This window comes from Xiphophorus maculatus, chromosome 20 (genome assembly GCF_002775205.1).
Source record: "Xiphophorus maculatus strain JP 163 A chromosome 20, X_maculatus-5.0-male, whole genome shotgun sequence".
NCBI lineage: Eukaryota > Metazoa > Chordata > Actinopteri > Cyprinodontiformes > Poeciliidae > Xiphophorus > Xiphophorus maculatus.
The window spans coordinates 13,190,015-13,214,427 of NC_036462.1; the positions used below are offsets into that span (position 1 = coordinate 13,190,015).

Below are 24,413 nucleotides of genomic sequence, written 5' to 3' on the forward strand. Positions count from 1 at the left end.
CCGTTTTCAAAAGTGGAAAAATATTTTAATGTAGTTTAATTCAGGTTACTTTGTTGTTATTTATTTATTTATTTATTTATTTATTTATTTATTTATTTATTTATTTATTTATTTATTTATTTTGTGAGTGTGTGCAAGTAAGCAAAAATTACCTTTCTACTCGTGACACACCAAGTGCGCTACATCCGGTCCGGCATCTAAATGTGCCCGCCAAGACCGCTTGTCGTGCGGATTTACATGAATGTGGAGTCCACGAGTTATTGCACTTAAATTGACAAAAATCTCCCATTCAGTAGGACATAAAATCCCTTTGTGTCATTTAAAGGGGTTACATTTTCTGTGTGGGCGATTTCGTTTTAGCTCTGCGAACGATTGTGACGCAGAACAACGATTTATGTCAAGCGAACCGAAGAGAATCCGCATTGACGAAATGACCATTAAAAAGATCGGAACTCACAACGGAACCTTCCACTGCGACGAGGTCCTGGCCTGCTTCTTCCTCCGCCAGTTACCGGAGTACGCGGTAGGTACAGCAAACAACAGAGAAGAAACTGTACTTTTTAAAGTCTCTTGTCTATCGTTTTCTGTGTATGCACCTATATGCCACCAGGAGGCACTGTGGTACCGAAAAAAGGTGTTCTTAGTTCATCACATTTGAAATATGTACATTCAGAATATTTTTTTTTCTCATAAAGCATGTTTATGTTTGTGTGTTTTTGTTTTTTATACTGCTGAAAATATCTTATAATGTGCAGCAGTCATTAACCAAATGTTGAAAAGTCAAGTTTAACTACTTGAAAAAGAGTTCAAAGCTTTCAGACTTGGGGCACTTCCTTGTAGTTTTAAAGCCATAAAAAATTTGTCCAAATCGTAATTTTTAGCCTTAGGAAAAGGGTTAAAACTTAGTATTGTCTACACTGTTTCATGTGCCATTTTATAAATATAAAGTGGCCTATTTTTTAAAATCTAAATTAGTGTCATGAAGCCACTTTACATTAGAGAAACCAGCATTAAAGAAATACATTTTTATCCATTTATATTTAGATAAAATAGTATAATCAAATTTGAGCTATAACACAAAACTTAAATTTAGGAAAAGAAGCCAGAAAAATAATACACATTCTAAGGGATTTGTGACAACAGAGTTAGCCAAATTATAAGATCTTGAATAAAGTGTTTGAACGTTTGTTTATTTCCCAGTAGGTTACACTACTATACAACATTGTCCAAAAGGACTTTTTCTCTTCTTGAAAACTTCAGTGTCCTCACCTGTTTCCCTTTTATATAAGGTGTGAGAATACAAGACTTTGCAAATCATTTAAACTAATTAAATCTGGGAAGCCAGCAAAATATTAATGCATACAACTTAATTATATATTAAATAAAAATAAATATGGCATCCAAGAACTGTTTTAAGATTCATGCAATTTGATAAACTGTGAATTTCTGGTTATGAACACAAAATAGAAACCCCTTCTTGATTTATATTATGTATGTGTAATGTATTTATGCTATTTACATGATTTGTAGGTGTTTTTGTCTCCCCTGTGATGTATTTATGAGTGACTGTGTTCTTTCCTCAGGAGGCTGAAATTGTTCGAACAAGAGACACAGCTGTACTGGCAGAATGTGATGTTGTTGTTGACGTGGGAGGAGAATTTGACCCCAAGAGGCATCGCTATGACCATCATCAGAGGTACCGTTATATCCAGGCCAACTTTGCTTTGGAGACTCGAAACAAATAAGTTTCTATGGATACTTACTCTTTGTAAGCAGGTCCTTCTTGAAAATGAGATCTAGATCTCAACGGGGTTTACCTGGGTAAATAAATAAAATAAAAAGTAGGATATTATAAAAACGTTCTACATTTTTTGCAACTGTTTTTAAACTGTGAAACCTGTATATTATATAGATTCATTACTCAAAGTGAAATATTTCAAGTCTTTCAAAATGAGTATGGCTTACAAAGAAAACACAAAATTCATTGTCTCAGAAATATAGAATAGTGTGAAAATGTTAAGCACTGTAAAATGATGGTGTCACTCCCTAATCAGCTAATTAACTCAACACACCTGCAAAGATTTACTGAGTCTTTAAATGGTCTCCCAGTCTGGGAAGACTGCTGACTGGAAAGATGTCCAGAAGACGGTCATTAACAATTTTACAAGGAGCATGAATCGTAAAAGGTCATTTCTAAAGAAGCTGCTTGTTTTGAGTTTTGTTTCCAGCCATAGACACTGAAAGTTGAGAGGATGAAGAAAATGTGGTGGGAAAAGGTAGCAATTAGCAAACGCCTGGTGGAAATGGACATCCGCTGAGCTCATCATAGGAACTACTTTTCAGTTCAACACTCCTAAGAGCGGTTGCAAATGGACAAACATTTATGTAATGGTGGAGGTGGAGTGTTGGAAAGAGTAGGAGTTTCTTAAAGAGACAGAATCCAATTTCTAGGCCTATTTCTTTTAGGTCATGTTTGATATATGCAAAATTTTTATAACAATTGTAGCTAACATAGTTACTTGATCAAGACAAACAAAACCTTCTCTGTCAAACACACAATTGAATGGGACCATGTGTTACTCTGAAATCTGTATATCAAGCTCTGAATAAATTTGTCATTACCGGCTGCTATGCTGTCTGTGGTCCAGGTTGTTCACACTGCATTTTCCCCACATTACAATGTATGCAGGGGTTTGAATTGTGTACTGATGGTAGAAGTGATAAGCTCTTTCATCTTTAGCCTACAGTTTGCTTGATTGAAGATTTAAAAATATAAATATTCTTGAGAACATTTCAACTGGATTTTATCTTAATACTAGTAACTCTTTGAAAATTTTACTGGTACCTGATAGTAATGAATCAGCAAGATATTCCACCAGGCCTTTTTCTGGCGAATGTTTGAAATATTGTGAAATGAAAAGGTGCCTGTTTCAGGTCTGGTCTTTAGCTATATATCTACTGGAAGGTGTAACTTTATAATACTAACAGAACGCATTACATTTTGATGTACCAGTTTGGCCTATCTTTGAGCCAGACACTGTAATTAATCTCGCTTATTACACCTAGAGTTTTCTGTCTCTAACATAATTTATTGTGCCACTGTTTCTCTGTGTCTTTTTATGATCATAATGTTTAGATAATAAGATTAGGAATGTTTTCATTATCTAGACCTTCAGAGTAACTCTCCCCTTGGTTGCTGTTCTGACATATTGAAACAGTCTTTCTCTGCATGAACAATGAAAAGACAGGCTCTGTTTTTTTTTTTTAGCAAACTTTCTATTGACTGATTTCACTGAACGTCTGGCCATGTTGTCCAATATCACATTCCAAGTGTTTTGCTAACTTACTGCCCTGATTATGATCGTAAATGACTTTCATGGCTATAGTGATGAACGTATGTCGGAGATCTCTCCCTCCTATACGGTTAGTGGTAATTAGTGCTCCTTCAATCAAAGCCCCTCCTGCTGTTGGCTCACGAGGTTCAGAGGCTGCCACAGCTCAGTAGGAGGCCACAGGAGAATGTGTCTGTCACTCACATATGCTGATGATGATTGTATTGGAAAGAAAGCATGTAAGCGGGCCGGATACTGGAGAAAGATCTGGAAAATGGTGGCCAGACACGTGAACTTGACAGTTGCATTGATACAATGAAGACATGAATTCTTCTTCTATAAGCTGTTTGCCACACATTAATTATACATTATATTTTGTGAAAGGTACAGTTTCAGTTTAGTGGTTGCTACTCAAACCAGAAAGAAAGAAGGCATAGTGAATAGATAGGAAAAATAATGTTTGATACGGAGCTAGCAGTGAGTAAGGTAAAGATAAGGTTTATGGATGAAGTAAAGGAGGATATTAAGAGAGGTGGGATAACAGAAGTTGATGCTAATGATAGGATAAGATGGAGGTAATAATTCGCTCTGGAGTCCCTTAAAAGGGGCAAATGAAAGAAGAAGGTAGTTTGATGACTGGACTGTAATCACTTTTAGTCAATTTAGACCCAGGTAATTGTTGCTTCCCTGTTTCGAGTCATTATGTTGTGCAGTCAAGATAAACTGATTTGTTGGGCTTCTGACAACAAATCAGTTTGTTAAAATGGTAGCAGCGGGTTTTTTACTTTGAAGGTGCGAACCAAGACCCCCCCTCCCCCCCCAAGATGTTAAATTGTTTGAACTTCATAATCAAATCTATTTGTTTTTTGTATAATAAATAACTTACCCTAGAAGAAGATAGCATTTTAAAACTATTTGTAACCGTGAGAAACCATTACAGCAGATGGCCCATGCTGAGAGGAAACTCTGGACCACTCTGCTTTGGCAGCTGCCCCAACAATCTGACACCAGATTAAGTAGAAGATAATGGATGGATAGGTGAGCTTTATGAAACAGAAATAAAAAAAAGAAAATCCATAGATATCAATATATAACTGATTTTAGGTCGGGTACATAAGTTGCGTATTAAAAACATTTCTGAAAGACCCGTGTAGCAGTCCATTCTTTTTACGTTGTACAATTTGCTTAAGGAAGCTTTTCAAAATTTTTACATGGGTGAATTTATTTAAGATGCTAACATTTCAATAAGCTAACATGTCTATTATCTCCTATATAAAGTTAAGTAGCTAGCTAGCATTGGCTAATACTACTAACGACATGTTAGTTGTTAGAAATGTTAGTGTTTCTTTGTTTTCTACTGGCAGCTATCATCATGTAAAGTTAAGTTATGTTCCAGCACTTACTAAAATGCTATGCTAAGCTAATATGCGACTGAATTTATGTTAATTAATGGGATGTTTAAATTATATTTGCCATTAGTGTTCGCATTAGTTAGTATGATACTTGCATATTATTTAATAGCAACTGAAGGCAAAAATAAAAAAAAGTTTGATTAGATAACATGAGAAATGTAAAGGTAAGTGGTCTATTGTACCTGTACTAATCTTCGCTAACTTTCTACTAAATGTATATTTTATAATATAATAGCATTTTTAAGTTTAGCTTAAGTTCTTACAAAATATCTGGGATTAGATGTGACTCATCACTGTACTGAAGAACTGAAATACTTTTATTAATTTAGTATTGAAATATAAGTTCCAGGTTGCAGATCTGCATGAAAAATGGATCTTGACAGAGCAGGCTGCCCAAACTACTTGTAGTCACTGAGAATATTTAATGTAATCTCACCAGAATGTAATTTATTCAGCATTTTAGATTCTTGTTATTATACACTTAAAAGTGACAACATTAATGTCAAGTCCATAATTGTGTTCCAACACAATATTACACTGAAGTAGGAAAGGTTCTGACATTTATATGGGTGTTACTTCAATAAAAGCATTCAACACTGACAATGCACCCTGCAGCTCCGCAAAACCTGCTCTGACATGCCTTTCATATAATAACAATGCACTGACCCAGCTTCTGACATCCTTAGACTGGAGTTTGAATTAGAATCTCTGTGATATCTGCACAATCTGATGGAACAACACTGATCCACAGACCGGGGTACAGGCAGGGGAGCTGCACAAGATTATCCTACAGTTTAAAGGTTGTGATTGATGCTCTTTCTGAAAATATAAAATACAAATTGGTAATAATGATGTTTGGATTTTTGTCACATTTAAAATGTTACCTTTTAGAAGGAGTGAAAATGCAGCCTGATTTGCTGCCTCTTTGCTCAAGCTTAATTTCCCAACGTTGCCAGTTTCAAGAAGCAGGATGTTTCTTGCAATGCTTTGATAAATCTATGAAACACACACACATGCACCCCCCCACACACACGCCGACAGGCTAGATACACAGCTTAAAGCAATCCTTCTAATGATTAGAGGGATCAGAAACATTAAGTAGTTTAGCTTGTAAACACGTGTCTAAAGTTTATTCAAAACTTTTTCTGTGAAAACATTTGCAACTTTTTCCTTTTATCTGTCCCCGTTATGAGTCAATGTGGCTCATGCTGTAACCTTGATTTCACACAAGCAGATCAGATGACTATTTTTTTTGGCTCGTTCAGCATGAATATGCTTCTACATTTTTGCCAGTGATTTTTTTTTTTACTCTCTTCCTATCAGTATGATATCCTCCATATTGCTGAAGAAATGCCTCAGCTTGGCCAATTAGGCCTTTAATAGCTGTGATTACCCCCTGCTCCACTATCATGCCACTCATTCGTTTGACATCCTGCTTTCTGCTGTGCTGTAGCCAAAGCATCCTAATTAAACTTGAATTAAATGACCAGCAGTAGCTTATTGCTGGAGCCCACCCAACTCAGCACGTGTCTGAGGGGAGACCAGCAGTGGCTTCGTGAGCTCAACCTAAAAGACATGCTGGAAAAGAACACTGAGGAGCATATCAGTGTGGAGAATTATTTTGAAGATTAAAAGTATTGCGTATACATCTCAGATGATAAATATAAGGTAAAACATTAGCATTAGGGTAAAGTGCATAAGCTTAACACATCTGCATGTCAACATTTTGTGACAAACAGCTGTGTGGTACTCTGTTCTTAAGTTAGCTAACATTAGCTAAAATGTAAGTTATTGTTACTCTAAATAAATCTTCTCAATACAATATCAAGTACAAACAGCAACAACTTGAAGTAATCATCTTTAGGGCTGAAATGATTTACTTGATTAATCGTGATCAATCAATTATTGAAATAATTGTCATCTAGTTATCAAATAATCATTAACTGGAGTATACAGACTCAAAAAAGTTTTTTCTTTTGAGTCAACAAGAACAACATACTCGAGTAGTAACTAAGCCAAATATGTACAAAAAATATATGCATTTTATATGTAAGGTTTTAAAAAAAAACAACCTCGTCTGCAAATGTGTTTTAGTGGCATAGTTTTAGCTTCACCTGGTTCAAATTCTGTAGGAAAAATAATCTCCTATTAAACATATTTTGTTATCCAGTCAGTAATAGGTTAATCAAAAAATGTCAACAGATCAACCCTACACTGTATAGTTTTTAAGTCTTGCAGAAGGACTAAGCTGCAGATGCATGCTTTGCTACAAACGAGCAACAGTTCCCTAAATGAATGGTACATTGTTTGGCATTCTAGGCAATACGATGTATTATTAATTTATTTTTAATATTGTACAAAATAAGCTTAAGTGGTTAAATGAAAAATCTGCACTAAGGTGCCAATTAATCAACTAATCATCAGAATAATCGATAGAATACTTGATTACTAAAATAATTGAAAGTTACAGCCCTACTCATCTTTTGTATAACTTAATCAATGTTGATTAAATTTGCTCCCGTCCTTTGTTCATTGTTCCATCAATCTACTCACCATTTCAGTTATGCTTACACAGCTTTCTCAGGAGTTCAAATTGGTCTTTCTGTTTTGAATTTGATGCTGATAGGACAGATGTTTAAGGATTTGTCCTACAATATTTTGATTAGCGGCTTCCAATGAAGCTCAAAGCGTTGCCCCTCTCCTGCTGCGCTTCTTAGCTGGTATGATGTATTTGTGCCGATATGCGGTGTTTGGTTTTCTCCAAACATTGCTCTGAGAATTGTGGCCAAACAGCTCTAATTTATTTTGTCCGCCCAAAGGACATTGCTAGAGAAATCTCATGGTTTCTCTGGATGTACTTTAGAAACATGCAGATTGCTGTCATGCTTTTCCTATGAACAGTGTTTTTCTCCTTTCAGCCATACATGCCATACATGTTAAATTATTTCCCAGTTGCACTGTCCTGAACTTTTCTTTTTTTTTTGGCATCTCAGCTCCGCTGAGAATTACATGCTCTGACCTTGTGGCAAATGTGATAGTTCAACCTCTACTAGGAAGATTGGCAACTCTTGAATCTTTTCCACTTGGGAATCTCTTTGTCTGTGAAATGATGGATTCAAAACTGTTTGGAAATGGCCTTATAACCCTTACAGAATGATGGTTGTCAACAGTTTCCTCTTCATTCTCTCCTTTGTGTAAACACTTCAGACCTAAAATCTTATTGAACATGTATATGTCTTGGAGGCTTTCACACTACATATTGATCAATTAATGAAATGTAGTTCTAGAGTATAACAGCACAAGGGTGCTAATTTCTTCATTACTGTAAAAGTGTGAGTGTACTTAAGTTTTGTGAACATATCTTCTTCATTATTTTCTACATGCTGTTTGTACTCAGGGAACATATTAAACACCAAATTATTTCTGTAATACATATTACATTTAAAACATATTACATTTAGCTTAATTTTTAGTCCTCTACTCTTGGAAGATCATTTACATTTCCTTGTTCTGAGGTATGAATAATTTAAGACCTAACTGTATACCTCCTATTATAATTTCTTTCTTAAAAGTTATAAATTCAAATGTCAGTATTTTTTTGGCTGATTTCCAGCTTTTGTTTGAAAGGAAGAAAAAAAACCTTGTAATTATGATTTATCTTTGAAATCTGTGATATAAGAAGTTATAAGTAAAGCACATAAATATTTTTGTGACTTTCAGACAGTGAGCACTGATCAGACATTACTTTCTTATTAGCAGCAGATATAGCTGTGTGAGAGGACTTTAGCCATAAAGCAGTTCTTTGCTAATAACCTAAAACAAAAATTTAAATAACATCTTAACAGTTAGCATGACTAGCATTACAAAAAAAAACAGTCTCTGTGTGCATATTGTGTAAATCCCAATATTAACTCCTAAAGATTGCAGTATTTTCAAATCCAAAGATTGACATCTGTAAAGGAAAAAGACAACATCTTTTCAATCTCACTCTGCTCAACTGTACGGTTCTCTGTTGAAAGTCTTTTTCTTACAATTCTTGACATGTCAGAAAAGAAAAATGTACCATAGTCTTAAATAGCTGCTCACATTTCTGTGCCTCCAGCCTGCTCATACTGAGAACAGTTAGCTTTCAGTCTTCTTCCGTCAGTAACAACATCCACACCAAAGAGTGTTGTTGTGAGCGTGACTTGGTAGCACTCAGTTTGGTGTGTTTACTGATTTCCAACCAGCTTGCCACTAGTCCCACCTCATCTCTACTAATAATGGTTAAAAAAGTGAAATAGTTTAACTTTGTTAAACATGGTCATAAATGGAAACCTTTGTTTGTGCTGCGGTGATCTGAGAGGTTATCTTGTTCTCCTTTCAGGACTTTTGCGGAGAACTTCCACAGTCTGTGTCCTGAGAAGCCGTGGGTGACCAAGCTCAGCTCTGCCGGTTTGGTCTATCTGCACTTTGGCCGGCGACTGCTGGCCCAGCTGACGCAGATGAAGGACGATGACAGGCAGCTGAACATACTTTTTGACAAGGTGAGAAAAGAAAGATGACAGATTTATGGTCGCCCATGGATTACCACTGATTGTGCTATATTTACTATACTAACCGTCAGCTGTTGGAATCAGATCTGTTTTTACTGAACAGTGTGTTTTTATCATAAAATTGAAAGCTGTGACGACAAAAAGCTTCTTAAATGGGAGAGACATTTGCTCATATTACAGTAAAAAGCTTTCAATCTTAACTGCAAACTACAAAACTAAAAAAAAATCAATGCCACTGTAGCAATTGCAAAATGTTCCTTTTAGTTACTGTGTAATTTGCAGCCATGTGTTTGCTCTTGATTATTGTCAGTAAGGAGTGATAATTCAAATGATTTATTGTTTCTGAACTCTTGCCGAACAGAAACACTGTCAGAGTTTAGAGTCTCAGGATGCCAAACCTTAGGTCAACTTTAATTTTAGTGCTATTACCTCATATCGTCTTGGTTTGTTTGATGTATTGCTGTGTTGAAAGCCATAGGTAATCCTTTTAGACGTAGTTCAGGCTTTATTTATTTTAGTGTTTCATGTCTTGTTCTCAGCTGTTTTAGACAAACAAGTGCTTTGTTTTCCTTTCAAGTCTCTTGCAAAATGTCAGCTCTTTGGTGATTGACCTTCTGATGCACTGAGGGTTTTCTGCCCCAAATCAGCTTCTGTGCATGCATTTTACTTTCTTCTTTTTAATCTCTTATGTGTTCAGTAAGTTATTTTCCCATGCAAGTCCTTTTATTTCTTCAGAGACTTTATAAGACTAAACAGACTTTATGTTAAAAAATAAATGGTAGATTCTCAATGTGTCACGTGTCTCTTCTCTCGCTCACAGCTGTACGAGAACTTTGTGGAGGAGGTGGATGCTGTAGACAACGGTATCTCACAGTGTGACGGGGAAGTTCGTTATGCCGTCTCCTCCACGCTGAGTGCACGTGTCGCACATCTGAATCCTCGCTGGAACAGCAAGAGTCAGGACACTGAGGTGAGCACATGTGACTGTGCATGTGTGATTTAGTCACACGTGGAGAGGCATGGAAACATCACAGGGTTACTCTACCTTTTATCGATCTGCGATCTTTTATTTAGAATTGTTGATGGTTTTCGTTAATATTTTAATTCTGTCAATAATTAAATAAGGGATGTCCAGAATAGTTTTATTCCGTATAGTTATCGGTAAACTATGACTGTATTTTAACATTTGTTAGAACTGCCTAAAAAAGAAGAGTGAAGAGTTTTGAAAAAAGTATTGAATTTTGGCCTGGAACAATGTCTAGGTACCCTGTACTCAGTCCTTTCATAGATCATGCCAGTTTTCTCAAGCCAAAGTTGCTTTCTTCAAATTGCTCTGTACAGTAATAGTGCTTTGTCATTGTAAGGCAGAGAAGCAGAAAAGAGCAGCAAAGCTTGATATAGGAGAAGATGAAACTGGAAGGATGAAAATATTTTCCAGCAAATAAAAACTGTTTTTGTGCAGGAAAAAATAAATCTAGTATACACAGACACCAAAAACAACCCCCTTTAGGTTTTAGGCTGGTTTAAATGTAAATCAATATCTTTTTAAGTTCTGTACCTTAAGTTAAAGGTACAGAAAAACGATTGTTCAATAAACAATACATATTCTTACAAGTATAAATGTCATCTGTGCTATGTTTGTTATTTTATTATAGAGTTTAAAAAGCACTTTAAATCTTGAGTGTTACCCATGGGAAAATATCAGCCACTTTGAAACCCTAATTATTACAATCCTCTGCAGAGTAGTGAACTGCAAAGCTGAAAACCAGTAGTCGGCATATGCGTATCTGAAAAAATAAACATATGATGACATTATCATCAATGTATCAGCCTCTGTATCTCTGACTGACAGAGTGCCATTTTAATGAACTGTAGTGGTTTCCTAAATTTATGCTTTCCATACCAGTAATTATTCAGCTTGTTACGAGATCTCACTGGAGGAGATACCCACACTTGATAGAGGACTGAGAGATGAGTTAAAGTAAAAATTGGATTAATTTGCTCTGATATGATCATTGAAATCAGATTTAATATCTTATTATATTGGTAATACGTATTTTGAACATGTAAATCACATTGAATTAATTCAATTGCTTCAACATTAATGCAGTATAAGACATCTAAATTTAATCAATGAATATGTCTTTCAGTTTATAGACTGAGATGGAAAGAAGTCCAAATTATTTTGATTCCTCACCTTCTCCAAAGAAGAATTCCAAATAATTATTATGTTTATGCTTATTTTATCTATCTACATGTGGAGAAAGTTACCACATACAAAGTGAAATAAAACATGTTTCCTCTATACCTTTTGAAAATCGGTTCTTAAATATTTGTTCTGAAAGTGTTTCATGTTTTAACATTCTTCATCTGTTCTGTTCTGTTGTGTTGAACCGAGTCCCTGAGTTCTGTTTTAAACACACAGTTTGAACTGCACAGTTATCTCTCTCTGCCATTGTGCTTCGCTGAGTAGTTGTACATGTTCTATGTGAAAGTGAATGTTTACAGATTTGCTGCAGTTGCCAGCAGAAGATGGAAATAGAGGATGTGAGCAATTTACATATTTATAGATCCATGCATGGTAAATGAAAGTTATGTTTTACATGTAGGGCATTTAAAGCATGAAGGGTTTTTCCAATGTAACATGTAATATTGATGAGGTTTGATTTGTTTTTAGATATTTTAGAGGAATAATAATTGATATTAAGTGATATTCATCTTGTTATGCTTTAGCGTAAAAGCAAAATGGCCTGAACTTCCATTATGAATGATGAATAACCTCTTACCTTCGTACATTTTCAATTGCCTACAGCCACCTTTTGTTTGGCTTTGATATTAGACATAAAGCTTTGCACTCCTGTATAAAAAAACCCCTCTTAATTATAATGACATGCATAATGAACAAGCTGTCTTGACACAAAAAACTTAAATGGGTTAAAAGTGTTGTGACTAACAAAATGGGTGCAAAGCAATTAGTGTCCAGAGGTTCAATTTAAAGCCGAACAGAAACAGACTCAGCAACGACCCAGTGTCACTTTTCTGTCTCATTAGTGCAGGATGGGAATGTCTTCAGGGAATCAGCACCTGTTTTCAGAAAGCCCTCATGAGATATGTGTTGCCCAGCCTTGCAAATATGTTGACTATACCAATGGCTTTTTCCATTGTAAGGGCTCTTAGGGGACCAGTTGGCCTATTTGTTTTTTCACAATTCAGCTCACACAATTATAATTTTTTTGTCTGGGCACTTTCCTCCAATTTCCACACTAACTGATCCTTCTGGCAAGCCGTCTCGGGGCGTCACTGGAAAACTGAAACAGATTTATGGTAGACTAACCTGTGAGCTCTTAGCAGTGACTGTGTGTTATAATTGAAAAAAAGCGTATTGGATTTTCATCTCCTCGATGCATGACCGCAAAAACCCTCTGCTGCTGCAGGCTTCTCATTCAGATGCATACAGATTAGACCTCTCTATGGCATACAGTGTGAAGCTGTGTGTGGAAATGTTTGTGCTGTGTTTTTGAGATCTTACTTTACTTTCTTTTTTTTACATACATCAACTGAGTTGATTTGTACATATTATGTTGAAAAAATAATACATACTTGTGCAAAAGCATGAGTTTAATTTCCAACCTTTCTTTGGACACACGTTAGAGTCCTTTCATCTGGAAATTTTCCATTAGGCTCTCATTATTTAAAGCAGGTGGTTCTGCAGACTTAACAGCTACAAACCTATATAAAAATTGCCCATTCTTGTTCAAATCTGAGAACTGAGGAACTCGGACTTTTTAGTAATCATGTCATACCTTCTGTCTTCAGCTGAGGACACAACCACAGTACCTTGAAATACAGATTTTATTGAGGTCTCTGGATGACAAACACTGTGCAGCTCTTTTCTTTGACATCTTAAAAACATTTACCCCTGTGGATTTTATCTTATTAAAGCAAACTATTATCAGTATAAGACTGTCAGAACTCTCTAGTTCTTTCTGAAGCTGCTCATTATAGCAAACTGTAATACTTATTGGAATATCCACGTGCACAACAAAAGGACTGCTTTGAACAATATTTGTTAAGGTATTTCATTTCAGGTGTTTTACATTAACACTATTTGTGACCTGTTAGGTTGATTTAGCTCTGCTTGAGGCTAAAATTGAATGTAGATTTTGGTGACCAAGATGCTAAAGCTTGTGGAGCATGGTGAAGACATTGTGATTAAGGAAAATAAAGATTAATTTTAAAAGGATTATGCACAACTGATAGCGTCATATATAACAATTATAATGCAATTATTATTCTCTTTCCTTTGACTTTCATATTAAGCAATTTCAGAAACAAACTGGAGAAACAGTTGTGATGATGCGTGAAGATGTAATTTGTTTGGATGCATTTCCTTAGTGCTCTTAATGCGGTTCTCCAAGAAACTTCAAAATTAATCACAAGCTAATCTCTTCAATTTTTCACAAGGATGGCTTCAGGAAGGCCCTGAAGATGGTTGGGGAAGAGTTTCTGGACCGTCTGGATTTCTACAAATCTTCCTGGCTGCCAGCCCGAGCAGTGGTTGAACAAGCATTCAAAGAGAGACATCAGGTGAACATGAATGAAGAGAACACTGTGAACACTAATTTATTTTTCTCTTCTTTTTGTAAAAAAGAATAAATATCTATTTATTAATGCACTGACAAAACAGAAAAGTTGTGAACAAAGCATGTCTGAAAGGTGAGGGTAATTCATAAAACACATTTGTTGTGAGCAATGATCAATAAATATGTATGTTTCAAAGTATAAATGATTTGCTTTTGTTTTTGTTTATGCTTTCATTTTGTTATATATGTCCTGTGCCTTTAAGAGATGCTTACATCCTTCAAGAATTATTCAAACTGTTAAATATTGTTTAAAGTGTGAATATATGCATAGATTGCCATCTGTAAGAAAACTAAGTCAAATGTACACATTCACTGATAAATAGCTTGAGCTTTGACAATGTCTATTTTGTCGAGACTACGCAGAAAATGAATAAAAACAGCACAGTCATGCATGTAACTCAAACGGAAAAATAATCTGCTTCTGTTGCACCTTTTACTTAGACTGATATGATAAAAGCTGAAACATTTCCAGGAAACCTACAAACAACTTATATTCATTAAATTGAACAGAAATATGCTTTTATTCACCCACAGTGGAAAAAAATCCTTACGTCTTCATATTTGTTAGCCTGACTTGTTTAAATGCGTTTAATTTTAATATTATCTGAATAATTAAAAGTAATTAATTCATTAATCAATAAAAATGTGTTCAGTTGGATGCACAGTCTGCACATGACATGCAGGCACAGCAATAATCAACCATGTGGATCAAAATGTTTTTTAAGACATTTATTTATTAGGTGATTAAATGTAGCAAACAAGTTATCTAACTTTGTTGAGTGCACTTAGCAACTTGTACGTCTAGCAGTGACTTTGTTTTCACTGTCAATTTTTCAGTAGTTGCTGGATGGCGTCTCTTCAGCCGCTCTTCATTCAAGTGTTCCTGTGATTCATAATAAAACCTCGCAGAACATCAAAACTTTCTTTTTACCTTTACTTGCATGAAGTACTACAATAATCTAGACCATTTGGGCTTTTGAAAGTCTTGAAAAACATTTTATCAAATAAAATGTTGATGTTTCAATCAGGACAACTAAACAAATTATGACCAGATCAATCACTGGTCAGAATTTGAAGATGTCTGTTTGAGTGGAGTACCAAAAATCTGTGGCATGAAGCCAGATGGCAGAGCTCCAATTATACCTGGCTGGGAAGCGACTTTTAATAAGAGAAGAGCAAATATGTAACTATAATTTTTAATGCTGATGGAGAAGATGTTTTTACTCCCCCCCTGTCTGATTAAGTTAAGAGTTTGATTTTTTTTAATTGGTTCCGCTCTGTTGATCTGACTGGTTGAAGCTCGCCAAAGACAGATTGTTAAAACAGATGGTTCATTTTAGTCATCTGCCAAGAGTTTTTATTTTTTTCCACAAACATTTTTCCGCATCGACTTCTTAAACGTCTCTCAGCAGCAAACCGTCTGACACGGTGGCTTGGGAAGAAAAGAAAATTCACTGATTGAAGTTTCCCCTCTTTGTTGTTTCCAGGTTGATCCCAGTGGGGAGGTGCTGCTGTTCTCTCAGGGTGGCTGTCCCTGGAAGGAGCATTTGTTTGCTCTCGAGAAAGAGCTAGACGTTGAAACTCCCATCAAGTTTGTCCTTTACTCGGACCAGAACGGCCAGTGGCGTGTCCAGTGTGTCCCTGCAGGGCTTAACACCTTCCAGAACAGGTAGCAACAACACAGACTTGAACCAAGTTCTGTTCTTTTTGTTGTTAAATGTCATTTAAAGGCCAAATCTGCTGTATAGCGCACAGCTTTGGACTGTTTAAATGTAGGGAACATCTCAGAGAAGTATCTTTGTGACTATGGCTCCCACAAAGCTTCCTGCAGAACAGTTTTATAAAATGTGGTTACAGTCAAACCTTAGTTTTCTTCATGTGTAGAAGTGAGCTTAGGTCTGGTGACAGAGACGATCGATGGGATACGATTTACCTTTAATGCCTAGTGGACCATTTGACAACAGCTCACGAAGCGTGAGCATGTTATCCAGGGAGAGCATGCCTCCTACAAAGACTGAATAACTTGTTTTTACTCTTTTGCAAGGAGGTAATATCTTAGTCAAGACAGCAGTTTTGTTCTCACAGCTCTCTCCGAGGAGTAGGAAGACGTAGACACAATCAACACTTTGATGAAGCCCCCAGAGTTTTTTTTTTTCTCCATGCACACACCTCTCACTCAGATATCTGTTTTTTTTTACTCCCTGCTGTTAATTAGACCCAGTGCTTTGAATGAAGTTAGGCGACATATTTCCTGTTTGACAGCTGCATTTACTTAGAGCTACTACCTATACGCTTTAGAGTTTTCATTAATATTAATGAGTGTGAGATTCATGCTCTGTTGAGCAATAGAAATTAGCATATTGTGTCATTATCTCATCATCCTGTTCAGACTGTGAATGCCATTCAATCCTCAAAAAGTCTCTTTTAGTTTAACAGAATGCTGTGTGCAACTAAGTAGAGCTACTCAATATGTTCAGTTGCAATGGTCATTACAAAATATGTTGTCAAAATAATCAATATTTTGATATAATCTACAGTAGAAAAATGAATTATTCAAACATACTTATTTGCATTAACATCGATTTGCCCAAACGGTTGCATTTTTCCAGCAGCAGTGCTCCAATAGCAGAGATACTCAGACTCTCCCCGTTTATTGTAAGTTTTAAACTCTTCTAAAATGGTGAGTATATCCAGAAAATTACATTTGTGTCCTGTAGTTGATAAGCGAACTCAATAAGACAAAAAAAAGAAATGCAGAAAAATGTAGAATGTTAGCTGTGCTAAAGCTACAGCATATGTTTGACAGTACTTTTAAAAAAAGTAAAACTTCTATATCTGCAGTAGTGAGGTAGTAAATCTCCCTCACTATATCTGTTTAAATATTAGCTTCATGAATAGCCCAATGATGGGGTTCTGGTGGTTTGAGCTCCCTGTCAAGATGCTCTTCCCAGGTTTGAAATTAAGATTGACGCAAACCTGTTTTTTACTGCGGTACCAATTAACAAAAAAATCAATCAGCTGACGGATCAGCCGGTTACTAGTGAAGCAACAAAACTAACCAGTGTGACTTACTCTGTTAGCTGTTTGGCTTTCATCTCTCTATTTGAGAACAGAAAAACAACACAATACATTTTTTATTATCTAGTGAGATATCAAAACAGCAAAGCTCTTAATTGTAATTACTTTCTTTTAAAATAAATTAACACACCATTTAAAAATTTAGGTTTAGTAGCATTCACATTTAAACTTTAATATGGTTTAGTTAGTTCATTGATATATTACTGTCCCTTCCAGCAAGAGCTAAGTTTTCACTGATAAATTATTACATTATTCCTGATGTGTATTATCCTACAGTATGTCAGTGCTGCTGTCTCTGGAAATTTTAAGTATGCAAACGATGCTCTTGGCACATGAAATGCATGTTTCACTTTTCTTAAAGTACATTTACACTAAAGTCCAGATGTACCACTTCTTTGCCAGAATGTTTTTAGTACTGCGTCACCATCTGCATGTTCTATGGAGAATTGCTTGGCTTCAGTTTCAACTGTTTATCAGCAGAATAAGCCTACAGAAGTTTCTACATAGTTTTTACATACAGAGTTCTTATATGTCTTGTGCACACTTCTGACCAAGTCAAAATAACCTAAACATGTTTGAAAAAGCTCTCTCAACAGGTATCTTATGCAGAAAACTCATTGGTTACTAAACATTAATGTAAATTATGTCCAAATGAAAAATTAAGACTGCGATACAGTGTGAGTAACTACGTAGCTGCTCATTTTTACCTGGTTGCAAAAGCTTTAGTTAAGAAACTTCCACCGAAAGTTAATTTATGTAAGTTTAATTAAAGCTAATTCTATAAAATGTTTATCTATCTCCTCCCTGCAGCTGATTTCTGGTTTCACACCAAGATTATTTGTAAGTGAAAACTCAAAACAATTTCAAGCACTGCCATACATCTGAGTGTGTGCTCTGAAGCTGATTGGGGACATTTAATTAAGATTTTATGCATAATCCTGCTTATTATACATTTAGTTTGGAGGCTTGTGTTGGCGAAGATTAATTGGTTCAGCTAAAAATCCTATGATGCCTGTGAGACATTCTCAAGTTTTTTTTGGGTTTTTTTTGCCTTTATTGCTTGGAAATGTTTAAAGGTAAATGTAATAAAAGTTGATAAGATTGGTCCAAATTCATTAAGTTAATGAGTAAAAATGACAGCAGATAATATTGTGAAAAATGAGGAAGAAAAAGAGCCAATTAATGCAGCTGGTGAGACTGTGTGCTCTGTCTTTTTTAGCAATTCATGTCCAGATCTTGGTAATGACTTGTAGACAATAAAATACTAAAAGTTTTTATTTTTTATTTCTGATGTTACTCGTTGAAATAACTCTGAAGAAATCTAATACATTATTTTATATGAAATGCTGTGAATCTCTGAAGCTGCTTGTTAAAATGTATCTTCTTTGTGATAAAACAGAACTCATGATAAATGATTAAAATTAAAACTTTCACCTTTTAATGAGACAAAAAGACTCGAACCTTCAACTGAAAACCTAACCAATCTGGAAACTGTCAAGTTGTTTGCACAGTGGTGCACAGCCTTCAACAGATATGTTATTTCTCCAGCAGTAGCAGCAGTTGTTGCGTCAACTATTGCTACTACTGCTGGAGAAATGTCAGTAATCGGACTGTTACACATTTTCACATTTTTGTTTAAACTTGTTTTAATAATAGTTTGAACGAATCTGATTTTTATTCAACTTTATAATAAGAATATCACAGATGAGTCTAAGCTTTATATTAACAGAAAATTACATTTTCTGTTAATAGTTAAGAGTGAGTATTTTGCACTGTAAAATAATATCCATAAATGACACTAATATTGAGTTGGTAGGTTAAATTATATGAATTACAGAGTAAGATGTAATTGTGAATGCAGTAGATGTGACATTTGTTGCACTATTATTCAGCGAGGCTTCTATTTTTTTGTTGTCGTTGCAGTGACCTCTTGCTGGAATTGAGTCCATGTTGTCACTCTAGATAGCATCTCTAACCTCTTCACTGCTCTGTTCTTTAAATATATTTCTCCTCCACCTTTGATGGAGTCGGACCTGGTCTCAGATTCAAAGGGCTCATTACCGATTGTGAGTTTCTTGAAAGCAGCAGGGGACCATCTGACCAAATTGTGCTCACACACACAGGAAGTTAAAAAGAAATTTGATTTTGTTCTCCTGGTCTGACCAGTTGGTGTCATGTTGGACACTTTTATTTTTCACCTCTTTCCACAAGCTCCCGTTTCTCCAGCTTTCCAATTAGGGTTTTTTTCTTCAGCTTCTCTGCTCCTCCTTTCTCTTGGGAGTTTTCTGTCTGTCCCATAATTATCCTCTTACATTTCGTCACTTTTTTTCCATCTGTCTTGCTCCTTCCTATTAATCCTATTTTCTCTCCTTCTCCAATTCGTCGTCTTCATCTACTATCTCACTTTCTCAGCTTTCACACTTTCTGCCGTCCCCCTCTTCATCCTCCTGCTAGACATTTTTCCACACCTCTGCAGAATCCTATCCGGTAGCAGTGTATTTGAACTTAAAAGACAGGCACCTGTTTGTGGTCGCGGAGCACCTCAAAGATTTAATTTAATGAAAACATGCTGGTTGGTGGGGAGCAACATGAGAACAATGGCTTATACGATGGATTAAAATAAAAAACATAGCTCCAGATGGCTCTTCTCTGGGTGGCCTGTTTCCTCCCAGTACGCTTGTGCCGACTCTGCAAAAGGGGTGTTGTTATCGCCTGTGTCCCTGCCACTGCACCTGGGGCGAAAGAGGTCTATTTTTATCTGCATCACATTGCTAAGGAAATGTGAGCCAGCGGAAGGAAGATGGAAGTGAAGGCATTCTTTCTGTAGAAATGTGCTGTATATTACTGTATGTGCTGAATGATACTATAGCCTGAAAGCATCATGGGGAAAAGCAAATAAACACCATTATTTGTGCAAGAAAAATAGCTGGTCTCATCTGTAACCTTATGTTACCGCAGAATTTTAGTATTTTGTATTCTCTTTTCCTACCATATTTTCAATCATTTTTAGCAATAAAAAAAACAAAAAAAAAAAACGCTGACTGGTATAATTTACTACTGTCTTTTTCCAAGATGTCGCAATTAGGTTTACATTTTATCATGATATTTTGCTGTATTTATTGTGGTAATCATGCAAGTTTTGTGGTTTTCAAAGATTTAATTAATATTAATTGTCACAATAAATCAAAATTTTTGAGATATTTTTTTTCCGGTAACTATAAATAAATGCACCTTCTGTCTCAAAATTTCTCAATCCCAAGATTATTGAAATAGCAGTAGCAGCAAGCCTTTGAACTTTCTTTCAGATATAAAACAAAGGAAATTAAGGTAGTATTCTTTCGGGCAAAAGTGAAGTTATTATGCCATAAGTTGGTGCTTTTTATTCATGGTAAAGTTATGAATATTCATAAAAAATACACAACAACATAAAGTTACAGAAGAGTGAAACTATTATTTATGTAATGCTAAACTCCATCCATGAATCAAATGTTTGCAGTGTTAACCATTTGCCTTTTTAATTAATACATTAGAGGCATAAAGCTCATATATGTGCATAAAACAACATTTGAGTCAGTAGTGCAATAATTTAAATGTACATCAAAATTATTAAACAATTTATTTATCTTGTTTAACTATATATAGGATATACTGTATCTTTTAATACTAAAAGCTTATATTTCTATAGATGAAAGGCAACTAGCAGGTCAAGTACTACATGATGTCAATAATTGCAGTTTTAAACTAATAACGTTCAGTTTTCTCCAGTGTTACCTCAATTGAAATAACTTTTTTTTTTTTAAAGAATAACTTTGTATCAGCTGAGATTCACCTGCAGGGGTCTTCTCCTAAGAGATTGTAATTTGCTAATTGAGGTCATAGTTTTAGTCTGGTCATCTTGGGAAAAGGAGCTTCCTGCTCTGCCATAACAGCAGCAGCTACAGCAGTCATTATCCCCCCTCCACCTCCACGCCTTCGCTCATTACCACCCCTGTTGACCTTTCCTCTGAGCTTGTTTTCCAGCCATACTGTGGAGCAATCGATTTGTTGATCCCTTAACGGAGATTATTCAGCAGCTTTGCAACGCTCTACACCTTAGGTGGTCATGTGACAATCCTAATAGGTGTGAAACTGGGTTCTCTTGAGAGTAATCCCAGTTTTTATGTGGTGCTTATTTATTATTTTCTTGGTTGCTTATCTCTCTGGGTATACAGATTTTATGAGATGTTACTTATATTTAGAAAATGGCAGAATGTTTCAGATAGACATTTTAAAAAGCTCCTCACAACAACTTTAAACTGTTTGACAGGTGTGTCAGCTTATTTTTGACAAGTTTAAATGCATACATCCATAATTCATTCCATATTCAAGCAAGAAGATGGAGAATATTTTTAGGATCTGGGGCCATTTTTTCTCCGGGTTTTGAAGCATTTGAAGTAATTTAAAGCCTATTTCAGAGACCGTTAAAATGCAAGAGGTGAGCAATGAAGTGCAGAGTCAGAATTAAATCAGAGTGAAAATATGCTAAATATAACAGTCCTTGAAGGAGGGCTGGAAACTAACATAATGGAGATTATAACCCCATCAAAGTAGAAACGACATGCAGATGTGCGCATACTCTAGATAACTAGTAATGCGTTTTAAACGATTGGCTATGCTGTTGACAGACGTGTGTATTACATGCAGTAGGTGGTAAATGAGCTGCTCCACATTTTATGAATTGTCAGCTTCTATACGCCTCATCCAGAGACGCTTCGTGGAGGTCAGCTCATAAAACCCCGCAGAGTCAATCTTTTCCCGCACTTTGTAAGATTGCTTGTTGACTCCGACACAGTATGGCTCGCCCGCCACTTTGTCGACTCGTGATTTTCCGCATTGCTGGAGAAGAATAAAGCCGACTTTTATTATTGCTGCATTTGCAGGCGCTGATGCTAGATTTGCTGTGTGCAAAGGTTCCTTTCACGTCATGGCAGCTGCTCATCTCTTGTTTTTCTGGTCATTGAATTTGAAAAGAGGAGGACAATTCGAGTTGTTGTGGAAAGTGATGGAGAAATTTTGTATTGAATTAATTTTTAATGTCATGTATGTTTTTTTTTTATGATTTTTGTTTCTTTTATATGTCCAGATAAATTTACTTTAAATGTGGATTTTGCTGATATTTGTGTTTCAAGACCCTGTTTTTTGTCCCATTGCCAATATGTGCAAATACAATATACAGAGACCACTGCAAAATGATCAGCTTCTCAGATTTGACTTTTTATATGTATATGTTTGAATAAAATGAACATTGTTTTTCTTTTATTCTATGACACCATGACAACATGTCTCTGAAATTCAAAGCAAAAATGTAGTTTTTTTTGCAGAAAATGAGAAATGGTCAAAACAATAGAAAAGATGCAGTGGTTTCAGACCTCAAATAATGCAAAGAAAACAAGTTCACATTAACTTAGAAACAATACTAATGTTTTAACTCAGGAAGAGAAATCATATTATTTGGTGGAATAACCAGGAGGTTTTTGATGGGGTTCAGTGCAGTTTCTTAATTTCTTCTAGAGCTGTAGATACCTGTATAATATCTATACTGAAAAATTCCTACAATGTGAGTGGAAAAATATAACGTTTTAAAAATGGCACCCTCATTGTGATATAAAGTGCTTGTAATGACAGCTAAAATGCACTGGGCATTAAAAGTGAACCCATCTACTCATTTTTTATTTATTTAAGTAACATTATTTCACTATAATTTAGAGAATCTAATCTGTGAGCAAAGTTTTTATTATTATTGTTTAAAAAAAGAATATTTTTGGTAACTTCTGTAGACAAGCCATTTTTGTTCATTCTTACCATAAACTTTAACCTCTAAAGTGTTAACTGACACCCATAGAGGCTGAGATGTTTCTGTATTATGTCTGGGCTTTGGACAGCAACTCTGAAGTGAACTTTACTTGAACGTCCTCTTCTGGGAAGATTGGCTCCCAGTTTGAGTGTTTTTCACACAAAGATATAAATAATTTTTCTCATTGTAGCTGATGGTCTGTAAATTGATAGAAATGGTCTCTTATTACTTCACAGGTTGATGGACGGCAAAAGCTGCAGCACTTATTTAGACGCCTGCATTCAGCTCATGTCTAATGTTATTTAAAAATTTTACTGAAAAGTCATTTGTCAGCAAGGCTGATATCTTTTCACTGGTTTGGTTTTTAATTTTTTTCTCATTTTATTCCAGATTATATATTTGTTCTTCTATTTTGATATCTTGTTTAATTAAAATGAATTATAAACAGGAAGTGAACCAGGTGGCGTCCATCTGTTTGACCAACTCCCCCTTCTGTTCCCAGGCTGTCCCTTCCAGAAGAGTGGCGCGGTGTGCGAGATGAGGCGCTGTCGGAGCTCAGTGGCATTAAGGGATGTATCTTTGTCCACGCTGGAGGATTTATTGGCGGCAACAAGACCCAGGAAGGAGCCCTGGAGATGGCCAGGAGGACCCTTCAGGCTGCCGCCCAGTCTCCTGCGAACGGAAGCAGCTAAATGTCCAGATCGAGCAGCCAATGCATCATAAAGAAACAAAGAATAACATGTTGGTGTAGATTATAATGGTTTTGTTACATCATGAGTCACTAGATGTCTTGTAGTTTTTCTATGTGATGAAGACCACTGTGGCTTCCACATTGGTATTCGTATTTCCTGCTGGATTAAAAACATCAATAAACAAACAGTATTTCTAACTTTGCTCTAATCCTTTGGTTTCACCTCAGTCGAGTAAATATATGTTGCCATCTGATAGATCAGCTCCTGCATCTTCAAAGACTGTGAATACCACGACCTTACCTTCAAGGGTTGATTTATATACACACCTGGACGGTGGTTCTGCCTTTCATTTCCAGTATTGCTGACATTAACCAAAGCACAACAAAGAGATTCAGACACCACTTCGTCCAGCACCGAGATCAAAGCGTCAATAATGACGCCTGATTAATTCAGAGAAATTAAATTTCCAAACGCCATGGAGGAGGTGTTCCCTAATTCACCCAGTGCCTCGACAAGGTTACTGGCACAGTCAATTTCCCACTAATAAACTCAGAGGATGTGCCCTAAAGTTTCTCATTAATACTCTTCCACTCCAAAGCTTTTTTTATAACTCCCCTCTTATTGCCTGCTTTCATGAAGCTGACCTTATGCCTCTGGTTCTACATGACATTTTATTTTACTATCATTGCAGGTGTTACTGTGTAAATGCCAAAGCAAGGGGAAAAAATATAAGTGACATGTTACTTACAGCTGCTTTGTGTTGTTCAGTGGTGCAGAATAGTTTGAGTTTTCAAGTAAAAAAAATTATTTTGGGGTATTCTTAGATACTAAGACCGAAGAACAAAATGACTTGGAGGATAAACAACTAATGAGCTTGCAAAAATGAAT

General features: G+C 35.8%; 1 protein-coding gene across 1 annotated transcript; it reads left to right on the plus strand.

Moving 5' to 3' along the window:
* Positions 1-196: 196 nt before the first annotated feature.
* On the plus strand, positions 197-23,722 carry c20h12orf10 (chromosome 20 C12orf10 homolog). Its single transcript, XM_014475935.2, has 7 exons — positions 197-523; positions 1,584-1,696; positions 9,111-9,270; positions 10,100-10,249; positions 13,744-13,866; positions 15,410-15,591; positions 23,336-23,722. Exons 1-7 carry the CDS (start codon positions 242-244, stop codon positions 23,523-23,525), a joined length of 1,200 nt encoding a protein of 399 aa, XP_014331421.2. The 5' UTR covers positions 197-241; the 3' UTR covers positions 23,526-23,722.
* The last annotated feature ends 691 nt before the right edge of the window (positions 23,723-24,413 follow it).